The sequence below is a fragment of the Arachis ipaensis genome, chromosome B6 (genome assembly GCF_059453495.1).
Source record: "Arachis ipaensis isolate K30076 ecotype BB chromosome B6, ASM5945349v1, whole genome shotgun sequence".
Classification (NCBI taxonomy): domain Eukaryota; kingdom Viridiplantae; phylum Streptophyta; class Magnoliopsida; order Fabales; family Fabaceae; genus Arachis; species Arachis ipaensis.
This window is the reverse complement of record NC_142441.1, coordinates 114,307,301-114,325,857: the sequence shown is the minus strand read 5'-3', so window position 1 is coordinate 114,325,857 and position 18,557 is coordinate 114,307,301. Positions and strand designations below refer to the sequence as shown.

The 18,557-nt window shown below is 34.5% G+C and overlaps 1 protein-coding gene and 1 pseudogene across 4 annotated transcripts; both read right to left on the bottom strand.

Moving 5' to 3' along the window:
* Window positions 1-425: 425 nt before the first annotated feature.
* LOC110263432 (uncharacterized) lies at window positions 426-6,696 on the bottom strand. Of its 3 annotated transcripts, XM_088489632.1 has the most exons (8): window positions 6,581-6,696; window positions 6,299-6,444; window positions 3,292-4,498; window positions 2,365-2,680; window positions 1,753-1,882; window positions 1,415-1,658; window positions 1,198-1,305; window positions 484-1,110 (listed from the first exon to the last, which is right to left on the bottom strand). In XM_088489632.1, the coding sequence occupies exons 7-8, from the start codon at window positions 1,279-1,281 to the stop codon at window positions 784-786; spliced, it is 411 nt and encodes a 136-aa protein (XP_088345758.1). In that variant the 5' UTR covers window positions 1,282-1,305; window positions 1,415-1,658; window positions 1,753-1,882; window positions 2,365-2,680; window positions 3,292-4,498; window positions 6,299-6,444; window positions 6,581-6,696; the 3' UTR covers window positions 484-783. The 3 variants fall into 3 exon arrangements, 1 of the variants encoding a protein (XP_088345758.1); XR_015885771.1 differs by having other exon boundaries at window positions 426-1,305; window positions 3,292-4,492; XR_015885772.1 differs by lacking the exon at window positions 3,292-4,498 and having other exon boundaries at window positions 426-1,305.
* A 1,256-nt stretch (window positions 6,697-7,952) lies between these two features.
* Window positions 7,953-18,557, bottom strand: LOC107604713 (vacuolar protein sorting-associated protein 53 A-like; annotated as a pseudogene). The gene is made up of 25 exons (XR_015885925.1): window positions 17,867-18,557; window positions 16,647-16,863; window positions 16,416-16,510; window positions 15,711-15,767; window positions 15,421-15,571; window positions 14,987-15,057; window positions 14,379-14,503; window positions 14,008-14,168; window positions 13,761-13,902; window positions 13,304-13,367; window positions 12,856-13,041; window positions 12,716-12,757; window positions 12,043-12,147; window positions 11,900-11,959; window positions 11,627-11,704; window positions 11,139-11,245; window positions 10,949-11,014; window positions 10,793-10,870; window positions 10,584-10,718; window positions 10,405-10,498; window positions 10,084-10,161; window positions 9,790-9,852; window positions 9,181-9,249; window positions 8,996-9,091; window positions 7,953-8,416 (listed from the first exon to the last, which is right to left on the bottom strand). The product of XR_015885925.1 is annotated as a vacuolar protein sorting-associated protein 53 A-like (transcript).

Below are 18,557 nucleotides of genomic sequence, written 5' to 3'. Positions count from 1 at the left end.
TCTACAACTACCCAATTCAAGCAAGCAACAAAAACATCTTAACACTATAAAAAAACGCTGAGTATTGTCAAACTTATAGGCGAAAAAACAAAAATAAACAGCTGGTAATAAGATTATCGTTGGATTTAATCTGACGGTATAAACCTCGCCGGTAAATGTTTACCGTCAAAATTTTTTGTCCGCCGGTAACTTGCAGCAGAATTAGCAGCGGAATTTTATTTTTAAGCTACGAATATCCGATGTCAGTTATTAGCAAATTTTTCAACGGTAACTTTGGTACCGAACCATTTTTGTTCCCGCATCGTTACCGTCAGATTTTTTTTCCCAGTAAATTCGACGGTAAGTTCAATTTTTTTTACTTTTTTTTTATGAAATTAATGGTCAAATTTTAAATTTTTATTTAAATTTATTTTTTACACAATTAGTAGTTAAATTCTAAATAATAGAAGACAAATATGTTAAATTATCAAGTGTACAAATAAAATGTAAAGTCAAATAATAGATGATATGATACAATCAAACATTGTATCAAAAAACCTAGTCACTAAAGATCCTGATAGTTGTTGTCGTCATTGTCCCGCTGGTCTTGCTGCTGATGGGACGGCCCAGGCAGTGATGCCTATGCACCTCCAGTAGGGTCGTTACCACCAACAGCACCACTGGCACCAGTAGTAACACTGCCTCTAACGCGCATCTGATCGTTGTACGGTGCCATGTTGCGCTCCATCCGCTAAAGCCGCTCCAACTTCCGCCTCCACTCCAGCTTAATGTCATCATGGTTTGTCATGTGTGAGAGGATTGTCTAATACTTCTCCTCAGACTCCCGCAGCTGTTGAGCCTATTAGTGAAGGCTCTTGGTGAGAAGTAGCACCTGCTCAAATCGACGCCGTCCTCGGGATCGACGGACTGACTGGTAGCAGGGGTTGATGAATATTTCAATGTGGATGTGCGGAGGTTGTCGGTGAAGAATGATCCCAGCCTATAGACAAGATTCTTGTAAAGAGTAGATGCTTCCTCACGCCAAACCATGTCAGGATCAACGACTGATGCAGCAGAGTTGTTGCCGTCGTCTCCATTAGGCTGAGATTGCTGGGATGGAGCCTCCAAACTCTGCATGTAGGACTCTTGCGTAACAACATATTTTATGAGTAGGGTTACAGGTAATTAAAACCTTTAACCTACATGATGTTTACTCACATAATGATTCACAACCCACTGATCAGCAAATCTCTCCTTGTTCTCCTTCAAGGTGTCAGTATACTTGATGGTCTCCGCCATCATTGCTTCACGATCCAATGACTTAGGCTACACATTTTGAAACCACATGTTAAGACTAACTAAAGGAACTTAATAACAAAATGAAACAAGTTAGATACCAGCCTGGCCTTTGTCATCATGAAAGTCGCTAACTCACCAGTATACTTTGACGACCTGGCCGATGCCCTGTTAGCTCTATTCATGAGATGGCAACACTTGAATCCCTCGTCAGTCTCCCAATGAACGTACCGTGCCTTCTTAATATCCGGGTGGAGCCAAGTGGTGAGGTGGTCGCGGAGCTCACGTACGTCCTCCAACATCTATTGAAGCCGCCTAACCATCCGATGGTGGAAGATCTTCTTGACTATGGCATCGTGATTCTTGTTCCATATAAATTTCTCCTGTAGAAAGAATATTTATCACGACTTATTCGAAATTAAATACATAATTAAACAAAATAGAATATATAAAGGTATGAATATGTTAACTTTTTACCGCGCACTTTTAAAACCATTGCTCTCTAGTCTTTGCCGAGATCTTCTTATAGCTCGGCCATGGGTGTTCGTACATCAACTTGATGACAATAGTACACTCCTGTATACATGCATTGTTATTTGGCACAAACCTATCAATGGAAAACTTAAGATTAGTAGGTTACTAAAAAGTTATTTCAAGTAATCTATAAACTTCAATTACATTTAGATTTTTTTTAGAAATTTTGGTAGAGTTTCATTTATAACTAGAATGTGCCAATAACTATATCCATCAACAATTCACTTAAACAACAACATCTATCAACAATCAACAAACAAGAATCAAGAATCAAGCAACAACATCCATCAATCAACAATAAGTGGTTCAATTAAGATAATATCTTCATCTATATGCCATTATATAACTTAAGCAACAACATCCATCAACAATTAAGAATTATCAAATATTTTCAGCAGTTCAAACCTAAATCGAACTTATCTTAACAACCTAAATCTACTAAATTAGAAAATTGGGTGTAACTAAATTAAACTAACTAACTAAAGTGGTTTGCACATAAAAGACTTAAAATAGTACATATGCCATCAAACCATCAAATCAAATCGTCATCCGTACGATGGCAGGTAGTGAAGGGGCATCTGGCTGGGATCCGTGAGAGGATTCCGGCACCCAGTGTCTGCCGTTGGAGTCGACGTCGTCGAGACAGTGGACTACTGAGCAGATAAAAGCGGCGTCATCAAGGTAGATGGAGCCTCATAGTTGGTGTTAGGGACCATGATGAACGGCTGGTCCGGTGCACCCATTGCCTGTGACGTCACCAGGGTAGTTGGAGTAGAAGAGGACAACTGAGAAGTCCCAGGGGTACCAATAGAAACCATCCCTCTACCACGACCACGAGATTGATCCATGACACCTCTACCTCTCCTCATGTCTGCAAAGAGCATATCAAGAAACACTAGTCACAAAAATAATGTAATAGCAAAGATAAAATTCACAGAGACTTTAAATCCCATAAATCAGCAAATACAACACAAATCCTGTGTACATTTATATTATTTGAAAAATATTTTGGCATAACCTCTCCTAAAGTTGGCCATGTATCCACATTTATGGTTCCTATAAATCCAACTAACCTCAATCATAAATTGAAACTTCAAAGCCGCTACAACATATCCAAAATAACCTAATCAGTTAACTAATAAGTTGAGTTCCTAACTACTTAGGTGTTTTAATAACTTAATCAACAATACCTCAGAACATCTTTTAATTAGAATTAGAACAAATCAGAACTAAAATTATAATAACAAATCAGAACCAAAATAACGAACAAAAAATTATAATAACAAATTAGAACAAATCAGAACTAAAATAACGAACACAAAATTATAATAACAAGTCATCACCAAAATTATAATAACAAATCAGAACCAAAATAACAAACACAAAATTATTATAATAAATCAGACCAAATCAGAATCAAAATTATAATAGCAACTAAGACCTTATTCCTATTTTAGAAAAAGATAAGTTCAGAAGAATTACGTGAAGAAGAGCACCAACGCCGAGAGGAAGAGGGCGACAGAAGCGGCGGCAGCAGCAGAATCGGTGGTAGCAGCAGCAGCAGAATCCGGCAGCAGTAATGATGACGGCAAAAATGACGAACAACGGGGAAGAAGGAGGGGGCTGCCAGAGAGATGAGAGGGGTAGAGAGAGTGGGAGGCGAGAGGGTTAGAGAGAGAGAGAGAGAGAGAGAGAGAGAGAGAGAGAGAGAGAGAGAGAGATTCAAATGAGGGGTGAAAAGGGTTCACAGTTCGAATTTAGGGCATAATTACCGTCGGATTTACCGGCGAAAAAATCCGATGGTAACATGTTTCAATACCAAAATGCAGCATTCTAATAAGTGGGTTTACCGTCGGATTTTTCTGTCGGTAAATCCAACCCTAAATGTCGCACCTAATTTTCTCTTTTTCCCTCCAATTATTACCGGCAAATTTACCATCGAAAATGATAATCCGCCGGCAATATTTGGCATGACGAATTTGACGCCAAACCCGCCAGTAAAGACGCCGCTACTCTGCAATACTAAATTCAATGATACTCAACATTTTTCTTGTAGTGTAAGTAAGCAAGAATAAAACATAAAAAATCAAATTCATTAAAAGTAAACAAAAATTTAACAAGTGTTCATAAACTAAAATAACAAGATAAAAAACTAAAAAAATATTCTAAGTAAGTAGTGTGTGAGAATAAGAAAATAGGAGCGAAACTACACCTAAACAAAATTAAAATCTAAAACTAAAGAGAAAATTAAGTAAAACCCTAAGGATTCTAGAAAAAAGTTGGAGTTTCTCTCTAGAATCCCACTAAAAACCTAAGAAAAATGTAAAAGTGGCGAGTATGTGAATGTCCCTCCTTTTCCCTTCCATCTTGGCTTCATCATACCATCAGAAATAGCTATTGAGGGACTTAAGAAAGTACAAAAAAGAGGATGCATGTGTTTCATTAAACTAGGCACGTGGGTTGGTCTCGCGCGCGGGGAAAAAGCTCACACACACGAGATTCGCAAGGATATGTCGTTCACGCGAATATCTCGCTCACACGAGGAAGAGCCACTTGCGCGAGTATCTTGCTCATGCGAGAACGGTTTGCTCACGGGAGCTACCAAAAAGCTCCACTCCTAAATCACTTTCTGAATTCGCTTCTTCATTCCATTCTTTTCGATCTTTTGAGGTCATTGATGTACCTTAACCTTGAAACAATTAAATTTAATCACGGCATCGAATGGCATAAAAAGAGATTAATAAATTAATGATTAGGAGCACAAAAAGCATAATTTTTTCACACACAACTTTATCGAAAGTAAGATTCGAAAAACTCAATTAATTGAGTAAGTTAGTTGATAAACTCCATACTTTTTAACACAATTTAAAATGATAAAATGGAGTTTATCAATCACGTTTCACGTTTGCACACGTGATACGTTCATATTTCCATGTGTCTTATCTCATTTATAGTGTTTAATGTGTTTAACTATTTTATTTATACTATAAACAAGATACTTACTTATTTAATACGTTTATAGTATAAACGAGATATGTGATATTGTGAAATTATAAATTTTTTTAATGTTAATTAAACTTAGGAATTACTTTAGAAAAAAGGAAATAGTAAGGGGAAAAAAGCATGGCCCATTATTCGTCACTAGGCGGGACAGGCTCGTATTCTAGGATCGTTTAAGTAGGCGGCGCAGAACAAATTAGTCCATTTACCACCCTTGTTGAATTTGGTTAAGTTTACTTTATTTAATTTTGACTTAATCCTATTGGCAATTCATTTTATACATTTTCTTTTCAAATGATGTAGGAATGTCCTGTTTTTCTTGCTAGTGGTAATTCTTAATGATATTACCATGTAAGAATTATTCAAATTGTTTTACCAGGTAAGTTTTAACATCATGAGACAGAAACTGCATCATAAGAAATCATATTTTAGTTTGTTGACTTTTTTTAGCTTGATGTTAGAGGAAGTTTATATTTTCATTATTTTGCAACAAAAGACAGATAGACTTCAAGAGTAATGTGAGTTTTCTGTCTTCATTTGAGTTGATCATGGATGAAAGAATTCTAATGTTCCTACTACTCATTTTCAGTTCTTTGTTAGTTGTCGTAGCAAGAACAGCAAATCAAGATTGTAAGTTTGGTTTTCAATGCTATTTGTCTCAATCATATACTTTCTCTTCATCCAAATGGCATTTTTGATATACCCATTATACAATTAAGAGTTTATAGTCTACCAATCCTCTTTTTACTTGAATCTTCTCCTAATTCCAATGGAAGACATGAGTGGTTAGCAAACAGCAGCCAGCAATCTGCATCATCTAATTGACTTAGATGATAAGATAGACATGTTTGGACAATGGAAGCAACTTTCTCGCTACGAGTTGTTACAAGAATTTTACTTCCCTTGACTCCGTGTTGAAGAGGCTTCTAAAAATCATTCCTAACATCATAGTTGTCATTTCAAACATCGTCCAAAATGACTAAGTACTTTTTCCCTATAAACTTTTTTCTTCAATTCAACTTGAACAAAACCCAAATCCTTCATATCACAGCTACTTGAATTAACTATCTCTATCATAGTCTTAGTGATCTTCTGAATATCAAAATTTTTATAAACAAAAAATCCACAACTTAAGATAAAATTTGCTCCAAAGACTCATTATTAATTTATTATACACCAATTGAGCTAAAGTGCTTTTTCCAATCTCATCCATGCCAACAATTGGAATCACAGATATTTTAGCATCTATTGTATCATCCAATAACAATTTCATTATGGTTTCTTTGTCTTGATCTCTACCATATATAGTGGATCTTTCAAATAGAGATGTTGATGGTGTTCTCCACAACATGCTCTCCCTAACATTTTCTTTTAGACCAAGAATGTCTTTGCTTTTTTCAGTATATTCTAGTCTCTCAGTAATGTCTTCCAATTTTGTAACAACCTCGGACTCTCGAAAATTTAGAAAGCGAGAGAACAAGGTACTAACCTCTTTTTGAGTTGTTCCTGCTTCGGTTGAAACACGATCCAACAAGTCATCAGCATCATAGACAGCATCTTTGAGATCATCGAGCCACTTCTTTACAGCAAGGTCATTGATTTGTCGCTGCTCAGCATCATTAAGAACAGCTTGAACTGCGTACAGATTAGTATCCAACCTTTTGATTAGCTTCTTGTGAAGCTTCTTTCCCCGAATGAAATTCACAAACTTAGGTGAAGCAAATTTGTCAAAAACAACTTGAATAAAACTAGACACTAAAGCTTGACTTACAATTGTACCTGCCATGATTGCAGAGATTATTGGGCAGAAACAGAAACGTACTTTAGAAGGTGACAATTTTCTTCGAGAGTGAAACTTGTAGTAAAAATAAATGTACGCAACTGCGTGTTGTGTATGCTGTGTTATTAAATTATGCATCAGGCAACTGCCATGTAGTAATGCATTTCTTTCTAATTTGAAATTAATTTAATTATTTTGTTGGTCTCTATAATTTTATCAAATTTATAATTAAACTTTTATATTTTTGTTTTCTTCTAAAGTTTTTATCAAATTTGTAATTAAAATTTTATATTTTTTAATTTTGTAATTAAATTTTTGTTAATGTAAAAAATTATTAGAATTAACTAAATTTTTTATTCACAATTAAAAACCTAATTAGATTTTCACTACATATTTTTTTAAAAATATTTCATTAATTTTAATATTTTTAACATAAAAAAATTTAATTATAAAATAAAAAATAATATAAAAAATATGAGTTTAATTACAAAATTAATAATTCTATGAATGGCAAGAGAGTAATTATGAATCAATAACAAATTAAGTCACAGTCTTCTAAATGTATTAATTTAATATGTCCATTGGATGCTTTTCTTCGAATGATGCTCCCAATTATATTTAATATTATACAACTAGTTATAGAAAAATTATATTATAAAAGATGTTGGTTCAGGTGAGAAGACTAAAGTGAATATGTCCTAATTGTTGAATAAGTTGTTTTATGTGAAAATTATGTGAAAAAAAAAACCTAAAATAGTGTTAGAACAAACTAATAAGTAGTAACACGTAAATTCCCAAGTTGTGTATAAAGTTACTATTTCAAACTAAATTTTTTATAACAAAGGAGAAACATCTATTTATATAACATTTATATCATAAATAATTTCATTTATATAACCAATCTAGGATAAATTTCACTTAGCTTATAATAACATAGAGAAAAATATATATCACCATAACTACATTAATTTATATAAAATGTTATATAAAAATGTTAGTTTATAATTATATAAAAAATTTAAATTCTAATATTGCACTTTTTGTTTATCGAACAAAATTCATCTTTGTGAAAATTATATTAAAAAATAGACTTAAATAGTGCTAATAAACTAATAAATATTTTCTATAAATATATCATGTCAATATAAACTTATTTTGTTATCATATAAAGGACAACATTTATCTACATTTTAGCTGTCGAAATATTAATTTCATAATTTCACATCAAATCGTTTAATTATATAAAAATTATATTATATTAAGGATGTTAGTTCATATTAGTAACAATTTTATTATTATATTTCCTATTTTGAATATGTTTGTGGTTTATGATCATACCTGGAATAAATATTCTTAGACATTATTTTAATAAACTACTCCGATTGATAAAGTGAAATAAAGATAAACATGATCGTAAAATTACAAAAAGAATTAGAGTAAAATAAACCTACAACAAAAAAATACAGAGTTTTTCTTGGAACAACGAAAAACCAACCAAAAGCTTCTGATAAAAACTTTCGTTCAATACCCCACTCTTCGTTATGGATTAAAAAGCTTCCGGAAAGGCCCATCCTTCCTGTCTTTGGCAGCTTCAGTTAGAGCCAAGAATCGCTTGAACCCTGTGGTGGCAGCTCCTCGTCCAAGTGCGGCTGCCCTAGTTAGTACATCCTCCCGAGATGCCATGAGTCCAGCGGCAGAGGGATTAGGCACCACCGGAGCCATGGGGGAAGCTGGGACAACTGTAGGTGTAATCTGTGTTTGCTTAATTCCAGGGCCATGTTTATTAAAGTCATCAAGAATGCTTTGTTGATCCGCTTTTTTAAGACCCTGAAAAGTGAAAACAGACATAAGTGATTAAAGAATTGACAAATCAACTGCATCTGAAAAACCATAAACAATAAATCCATGAACCATTCCTAGAAAATAACAAAGTTGAACGATTATGGTAATTATTCAAATTTAATGTTTCATACATATTCCATAAGAATTTTCAACTTTGGAAACTAGTCCGTATCTTAATAAGATCCAACACTTGACTTGAGCACGACAGGCAAGTTTTGTGTCATCAATAATAGATTACTTCCCTTTAGGTCTTATTTTACTAAAAATGTAATGTTCTTTACAAATAGTGAATCTTGAACCACTTTTTTGTCTAGTCTACACAAATTAAGACTATGCTTCCTTGTTATTCTCCTCAAGCTTGGGAAAATTACCCACTTACTTAAGAGGGCATCTCATTCACTTATGATTGTTCAGCTAGAATAAGTTAAGTGAAATTAGTCATGAACTTAGAATTATACAAGTTCATTTTATGCATTTATATGATGAGACAGCCAATCTCCAGTTTTTGAGGTAGTAATCAGAACTAAAGGAATTGAACAAAGAACTGATAGGAATTAGCAAAACCTTAAGGTCCAGTATTCTCTGAAATTCCATTGGTGTACCCTCAGGTAGTAATGCTCGGTATGTATCTGCCACAGAATCAACTGGAGACAGTATAACCTAACATTCCATTCACACAAACCCATGTTAGAAAGAACTAAATAAACTTCAATTATAATGGTGTTTTTTTTCCCCAAATAACAACCAACCTTCAAAAGTGCCTCAGCTTTGCTCATCTCGCGGCTTACAAACTTGGAATAGCCAACAGCACCTGAAGTCTGTTGCAGAGAATAAACAATCAACAAGTGTAATGAGAGAAACACAAGCACACAAGAAATAGACAATTATATGACAGATGCAATTTCATAAGGATTTGTTTGCCCCGTGCAAGATGATAAAGTCAGTTGGTTTAGACAGGCAGTCTATCTCTGCTTCCAATTCAGTAGAGAATTAATTAAGACCAATGAGGCAACAAAATATTTCATATGGGTAGAATATAACTAGCAACATGTAAATTATAAAAAGCAAAACATAAAATCTCAGCTCTTAATTTTTTATTCATCTTGGTTTGAAAAATAAAATAACAATTTCTAATTCTGTCTACAGTTGAAAGTTGGTGAAAGTTTTCACTTGAAAATTTCATTATCAATATTTTCTATATAAAAACTATAGCTGAGAAAAAAAATTAAATGCTACTAGTGAAAGGAACAACAGCATAGTAAATTCACCAACTCATGAAATGTGGAGTTCAGATTCCCTAGATTTAAGCTCCAAGGGAAGGAAAGATAACTAAAAAATATTTGCAGAAGTTAGATCACCTGTCTACCAAGGCAAGGAATCTCAAGAAGGATTGTCTTAACAGCTTGTGTATCCAGTAGCATCTGCAAAAGTATCGCTTTGTCAGCTCGTTGTCATAACATTTCAAGTGTTCCACAGGGAAAAAAAATAAGTTTCAAATCTCCTTTATGTATCCTGTACTCAATAAAAAAATGTTCAAAACTGTTGAAAATAAAAACCATCTTACATTTACAAACCCATAAAAAATATGCTTTAACTTTACTCTTGATGTAACTAAAAGGAAATAAAAACCAATTAAAGAAAGCAGCCAGTACCTGTTGAGCGCCCGTTTCTGATATTTGCTTGCATTTGAAAATGTTAGAATAGAAGCGGGGACCAAGAGATGATGCAAGCTGTGGATAATAAATGGGAATTAAATGTAAACATTCAACTTGCATTATTAAGCAACATTGAGTATTTACCATCTAATTTAGTCCCTTACAACATCTGCAAGAAAAAAGATATTCAAAACAGAAAAACATTCAAAGGAATAATTTATTAATTATTAATTATAACTAGCATGCCAAAAAAGAAAATGTCCTTAACACCAAGGTTGACATAAAAAGTCTTAACTCAATGCATCAAATTGGTATTACCTTGTCCAGAAAGAACTGGAAGTAGACAGGAGAAAGAAGACTTCCAAGAGTAGGAATGCTAGTGGTAAGAATCAGATTTATGGCATTAACATATCTGTAAGAAAAATAATATTGTTAAATTGGTAATTTTATCAGGAACAAAGATTACTAATTGTTTTCTCTTTTGAAATTCAACTTACTCTGACTGATCACCAACACTCTCAAGAGTACCCCCATGGTACACGTGTCATTGCAGCCAATTCAACGTCAAACTTGGTTTCCAGGCCATGCACCAATGTCACCAATGACTTTGTTATAACAGCTGAAAAGTCATCCTGCATGATTGCACAATTCTCTTGGAATGACATTTGCAGAGAAAAGCATCATTTTGGTGAGAAGATAATAGTACCTGCACTTCTGACATATCCACCCCATCTGCATACTGATGATCTATTATCTTGGAAACACTCTCAGCCAGTTCACCGGCCTGCCATATGCAAGGCTAAGTAAAACTGGCATTTACTCATCCTGAACTAAATTAAGCATGATAAAGAAATTTACTGACCATTTTATGGCAATATTCGGCTGAATTAACAATGAAACAAATCACCCTTTCATCCCTATCAGATGTCTGTTACAACAATTCCCAGGAGTTTATAGAAAAAAAATCAAATAAAGTTGTTTGATAAAACAGTAAGTTAATATGTAGCTTTAACTTCTGACAAATCATGAAAAGCTAATTCTTTACAAGATACCTTTATCTGTCCATCCGTGCCTGTGGCAGCAGCAACAATTCCAGTACACCCTTTGGGAGTCTTGCAAAGAGCTTTGTAGCATATGCTTTAAGAATTCTTTGGAAAACCTAAGAGTGAATTGAAACAAAATCATATACATCATAAAGATAGACCTCTAAATTACAGTATGCGTTGCAAGTTGCAACTAAAAACCAACTCCATTTCCACAGAGAAGTTCAAACAGCATTCTTTTGAATTCCTTAATACCCAACAGTCAGTCAGACAATAAGGGTGCAGATCACATAGCCGTTTTTAACTCTTCAGCCGCAGCCAACTACATTGGCTACATTACATAACCACCATTAGGCAGGTCTCAAAGTGAAGTTTTTCCCTTAATAGAGTGCTCCTACTAGTTCCATGTGTTGAACTTTAACAATTATTCAACAACTCTAGGCATATGCTTTGTCATTTTTGAAATGGAGAAATATTAGCTATAACTCGAGAGTTACCTTGAACAAATTAAATAGTGTCTGGTTCTTTGTTAACGCACTGCATCTCTTCAAACCCCTCTTGATTATGAGAAACAACTACGTAGTACAACAAAACAACCAAGTCAACTCAGAGTATAATAACAAATTGTCCATCAGAAAAGAAGGGGGCTCCACCATTCATCCGTGCCAGGGGGGATCTATATATCTAACCATATCTAATATTGGCAACATTAACCAGAAGCTACCTAACAGAATTCCTAAAAGCTCTTGAGAAATGAAATGACCCATCACCTGCATGCTGCTGGATAAAATACTATTCTGACCTCCCTCCTCAATATCCCATGTCTCCTCCTATATTTGATGACACATTTAATCAAGGGATAATGATAAGTAAATCAATGAGTACATATATCAAAAAGCAAGACCCAAATTACCTGAACGAGTGTCTCTAAATTTTCCATTAGTGTTTTCTCTTCCAATTCTACATATAATGTTAAGTGAGGTTCAAAGCAAGATGAAATAATTCCACGAAAATTGAACTGCCAAAATAACAAAATGTTTATCAGGTGCACCTAGTGAAATAGATCATTAAGAATAAAGTGAGGACAGTCACTATTACAACAAAGACTAGGAAGCACACCAAGAGGTCAATGTTTTTTCTACATCAAATTCAGTTGACTTATTTTTCAATTGGGACATTCAATTTTCTTCTCTCCCATCTTTTACCCTTTGATAATTTGAAAATATTTAATAAAATAATTAAATAACTGAGAGACAATATAAGAGTCCAGACAAGCCCAAGCATATAATCAGACATAAGCATTTTATCAAATAAAAGATTACATTAGTCCAATACAATTTCAGTGCTTCAATTGCACAGATAAAATAAAAAAGATAACCTTGATTAGAAGATTTTAAATTTTTAAATGATGTAATCAGAATGTAGCACATCGTCGGATTTTCTTCTCTAATACCATGAATTAATATTAGACTAACAAGATATAGAAATTTCGGATAACAGTGAATAAGAAGTACAATATATATGTATGTAACACTTAACCAACAAAACGATTACATTAAATAGATAATAGTCACATAGATCCATACCCCAGCTCCAGGTACCGCCAAATCTTTACTTCTACTGTTTTCCTATTCATAACAACCAAACAAAATGGTCATAGACAACTATGATTTCAATGATTCCTTATGAATAAGTAATGTAAACTTCACCAATTCATAATACATACCCCATTGTCACTTCCTTGATGAGCAGCAAGCTTTTTCTCACACTTCCTCCGGATATCAGAAGCATTACTGCCAGAATTTGCTCCCCTACCTATTTCCTCAATCTCATTCCCAACCTCCCTGTTTTGAGTGCCTGCTCCAAATTTCTCGGCCAATTCATCCTCAAATTCTAAAGTTCGCTGTAAAGCCTGAAATCAACAAGTGAAACATTGAATTAACACATAAGAGTCATAAATTCACATCATAAATACATTACATTAACAGTTTATTCATTGTTACCACCATCAATGAATTATCACAAAGCCAGCCATCAATTATTTTGTAAATAAAAGCTCTGGTAAAAAAACAATGACAAGAAAGTGTAGTTGTATAGCATCAGACCATTGAAGCAATTATTGTAACAGCAAGTCAATTTTCAACGTTTAATGATTAGTCAAAACCATCGCTTACCAACAACAGGGTCCCCACATCTGGCTTTTCCTTTAGATTAGAAAAAATAACCTCAAGTTGTTTCCTGTAGAAAAAAGTATCATAATCATGAGTCCATACATAATATTGCTAACCTGAGTTTAGTTCATATCAACACATTATTCAGAAAAACTCTTAATAAATCTTTTTATTATTTTGGTTAAAGGAGGAGGGGGGGGGGGGGTGCATCAAAATCATGGTATATGATTAAAATTGATTATAAAAATTCAATATCAAACAGGTGGGGAAAATGAAGTCAGAAAAGGTTTCTATGCTGAAGCAATAAAATTACCCATATTCAATAAACTATAATGTCACTTCATAACGAAACTAGAAGAATAATGATTCACTACAGGCATGCCCTCTTTTGCTGGAGAAAGCATATAACAAATATTGTCATATATGATATTTTAAGTGTTGTAAGAAAGAAATAGCATACCTTGTCTTCTTACAAAATAGGATACATAGACGATATAAAACATGCCATGAAAATGGAAAAATTTTCCAAATCTCTTCATTTGATCTCATTCGGCGCTTAATCCAAGCATATCTTCGTTCAGTTTTATCCAATTTTGCTAGTTCTGAAAGAAGTACAAATATTTAAAAGGTCAAATATAAGCACATTTGACAAGAGCTTGTTGAATAAACAAACACATAAGATTCACATTACAGAGACATAAAAATACCAGCTCCTTCAAAAATTTGTTCATATGAAGTAAGCTCCCTATTGCAGAAATTATTTACCAACTCTTCCCTAATAGAAGGTTCTAATGCATCAACAACCAAGCAAGCATCAGACAACTGCTGGAACAAATTAGTTTCTTCCATCTCCTTTCCAGTACCTAAGCTGAGACAAATACATGCATTAGAAAAACCCAGTTAACACACAAGATTTTTTGTAAACAAACCACTTCCATGTCTAATGAATTTAAACAAACAAAATATGAGGAAAAATAAATTAAAAAATATTAGCATTCGAAAATATGGTATATCCTTTTTTTCATATTGCAACACCTGTAGATATTTTCAGAAATAGCAAAAAGGGAGTAACAAATACCTAGAAAAATCAGAAAACACATGTGACTTAAGTATTTGCTTGATATTCTTAAACTTCTCCCTTAGTTCTATGATCTTTGGAATATCCTTATAAGCCTCAAAGTGACTGCATAACTGGTTCACTGCCTGAGACAGATGAAAAGAACAAGATATAAAAATTCATAAATTAGTCCATCAAAAGAGGATGCATTTCTTTCTGCAAGAGATACATGAAAATTAAGAAATTCGTTAAACATTTTTAATATACCAAGTAAAAAATATAATTGAAGCACATCCCTAAACTATATATAATAGATTATTCAGCAACCACAAAACCTCAGTTTCCAACTGTATTCCTAAATAACTTGTTTTTAACCCATAATCTCCAACTCCCAGATTATACATACATCATAAAATGACACAATAATAGAAAATATCAGTACCTCATTGTGCAACAGGAACATGGACATCAAGAACCACAATACATTAGTTTCACAACCACCCCACCCCTGAGCAAAGAAAAAAAAACAGAAGCACCATAATGACACCAATCTAATGTAGTAAGCAAATACTTGAAAAGCAACACTGCAACAGTTATCAGAAAAGATGTCACAGGCATAGATTAGATACCTCAAGCTGTGCAGCAGCTTCCTTATATTGATGTTTTGAAGCCATGACTTGAAGCTGTTCAACAGCAGAGACTGCCATATAATAGGTAAGCTTTTTGAAGTAAAGATTAGATAACATCTATGCATCTAAAGAAACTATCTAGTTAGTACAATAAACCAATTAAATATTGTACCCAGTTTTCATGTGTATGCTAAGATTCCCCCTAATTTGTCTAGATGTTTTCATCTAAAGAATGGTCTAGTGGTTTATTTAGTGTTCATGCTACAAATATAGAAATACAAGGACATTGCAAACTGTGACAATAACCATGTATGTGTTTGTTACTATGAACTTTAGAGACATGTACTATGTGTGCTACGGCAAAATAATATAGTAGCAAGCTTAGGAGATATTAAAATAGATTTTACAAGAGTAAAAGGACTACCAAGACCTACCAAGCATTGTAAGACGATGAAGTGCAGTAATTGTTGTAGTTATATGCTTCTTTGCAAAATCTAATTTCTTAATGTCGCGACATATTTCTTGAACCATCGTTTCACTCTGTACAGCTTTTGTTTTTATTTCTCGGATCTTATACATAAGTTCCTGCATTATTAAAAAAAGGAAAATAATATTAAAATACCAAGCTAATAAATTACATGCAATGCAACATAAATATTTAAAAAGAACTAATCTAAGCAATTGAACAAAGAACTAGTAGAAACACAATAAAGTGGATGCAAACCTCCACAGCACGTGTAGCTGCAGTAAGATCTTCTTTTGCCTTAGTTCCTGAATTACTCTGAAATTACAGAAGCCAGGGCGTCAAAAACCAGAAATTATGGAAACAAATTATGTTCAATAAGAAAACTATGTTAAAAAATCTGGTATGGGAATTTGCAATCACATTCCTTATGTATTAACACCTTAGTGATCTTAGTGAATCACATTTAGTAAGATAGTAACGGATCAAGAAGGTCACTTCACCTTAAAGAAGTTTCTAAGAAGGGGCAACTTGGGCTCACTTTTTATCCACAGGACTCAAACTTGATTAATGGTTTCACAGCACCACATCAAGTTCTCATCACATCAACTTTTCTTTTTACTCCCTTTTATGTTTTGTATCTTAATAACCGATATCTAAAGTTTATTAAATAAGCTTAGTCTAGTTTGAGTTAAGTCAGCCTAATCTTCAACCACACTCCATGCTAGTCTTTTTCTATTCGCAATAACTCGAAAAATGAGATCTTACTTAAGGGGAAATGGCATAATCATTTGAATATCTAACCTGAAAGCTAACATTAACTAGAACTCAGCAGTGGCAGAGTTTCCTAAGGATCAAGTATAATTCAAAGCAACAATGAAGAATCCATACTGCATTACTTAGAAATCTAATTTGCTTTTGTATATTGGATGCAAAATTGAAGATGAAAAGAAAAGAGATCAAGACCTGTTGGCGAACAGCAGCTAGAATTCCGGCATCTACAGTGCGAATCTCGTTCTGGATTTTCTGCATCAGTGGCTCCACACCAGACAGAGATGCCTCTGCACAATATCATCACCAACAACATTATTTCAAATCTCGTCAAAATTAAAACATATATCACATCAAATAGTAAGGAACACATGCTACTCATCATCACAAATCATTACGAATCTGTGATTGAAAAAAAAAAGGTACCATTTGGGAACATCTGGTTGATGTACTCCAAGGCGCTGGACTTGTCCATTGGTGGCAAATGTTGAAAATTGCAGTGGGGAACCGAAGGGGTTTGTTAGGGCTCACACTCGACCATTCCACGCGGTGAAGATTGAATTTCAAAGAGTAATCAGAACGAACAGTGAAGTGTTGTGTTGTGCTGTGAAGCAAATTGAGGTGTTTCGTTCTCTACAAAGTTCTGAAAACCGGACCAGTTATCGAACTGTTCTAGTTACTGGTTTACTGGTTTACTGGTTTACTGATCTAACCGGTTCAACCGTAGCTCAACCGGAATAATCGTTTTATAATAAACTACTAAATAAAATATAAATAAATAGACTAAGACTAACAAAATTAACAAAATTTAACTAAAATTAACAAAGTTTTCAAACATAATTTTAACAATTTTAACAAGGTCAGCACAATAATTAACCTGCTTTAACAAAGATTAACAAAATTTTCAACCCAATTTTAAGAAGCTTACCACAATGATTAACAACAGAAAAAGAAAAAAACACTGAATGAGCTAAATCAATAACATAGGCAGTGCAAAATCAAGAAACTTTAACAAAATTTAACTACAGAAAAAAAAAAAAAGCAAGAATGGGCAGTGAATCAGTAGCACAAAATTTAACTACAGAGAAAAATAAAAAGCAAGGATGAAATCAGTAGCACAGACAATGCAATTTTTCATCAAGCATAAGCAAATAACAGAGTTATCAATTTAAATTTTAAAATTTATCATCAAACACATGCAATAAGCAAAGCCAATCAACCAAAAGCAAGCACTAAAGACTGACCGAGAGAAAAAGAAAGAATCAAAGAAACATTTAAAACACAACACCAATAGGAAAATTTAAAACAAAGCAACAAAAGAAATATCTAAGAATCACCATTGATGAAAACAATAACTTGATACGTGTATGCTGAAAGAATCAAAGGCTAAGCTTCCATACACATAGTGGTAGCTACTATCACTGGGAGAGTGGAGAACAACCAAGCGAAGGATCCTTCAATCACAGTTTAAACCAAAGTTCACAATCCCCCTCAAATTGAAGCAACAAGCAACTTAAAAAGGAAAGCACAAAAAATCAATTTCCAAATAAAAGATTCAGATCACCAATCCTAACCAGAAATAAAACCAAATCCGAACAAAAAGTCTAAAACAGTGATGATTGAAGGGAAAAAGCCCCAAAAATCACCTTCCATTAGGGCTGGAACTCAAACACAGGTGAGGGGGAGGGAGCACAAATGAGGAACTCGAACTAGAAAACACAGGCGACGGAACTGGAACAGACGACGGTTGGAGCCCCACGGAAAAGAGGCGGCGCGACAGAAGTGGAAATGAGGCGACGCAGTTGAGACGATTCGACCAGTTGCAACGGTAGAGATGAGTTGCGACGGCAGAGACGAGTTGCGACGGCCGTTGAGCAGCGGGGACGGCGACTGGAGCAGATTTGAAGGCGGCGCTAGAACGGCGGCACTAGGACGGCGGCGGCGATACAGCTTGAAGAAGAGAGAAGAGATGGAGGCTTAGTGCTTTCTGGGTCTGGGGGTGAATATCTCACGAGGTCACGAGGAGGAGCTGAGGAAAACGAAGACGACAGTAGCCGAGCTCGAGGAAGAAGCTGCGCGCCTGCAACTGGTGAGACTGTGAGAGCGAACAAGGGTTTTTCTTTGGAGAATGCCGACGGACGGACGGACGGAGAGAAGCCCCTGACAGCAACAAACGGCGGCAGTGGCTCACTGCTTGCGGCCTGCGGTGGTGGTATAGGCGAGGATTTCCGTTTTTATTTGGAAGAGAGAAGCTTCAAGCTTGTTCTGCTTTCTGGTGGGAGAAGGAACGAGATCGGAGAAGGGGCTCTACCGCTCTAGGGCTGGGAGAAGCCGCTT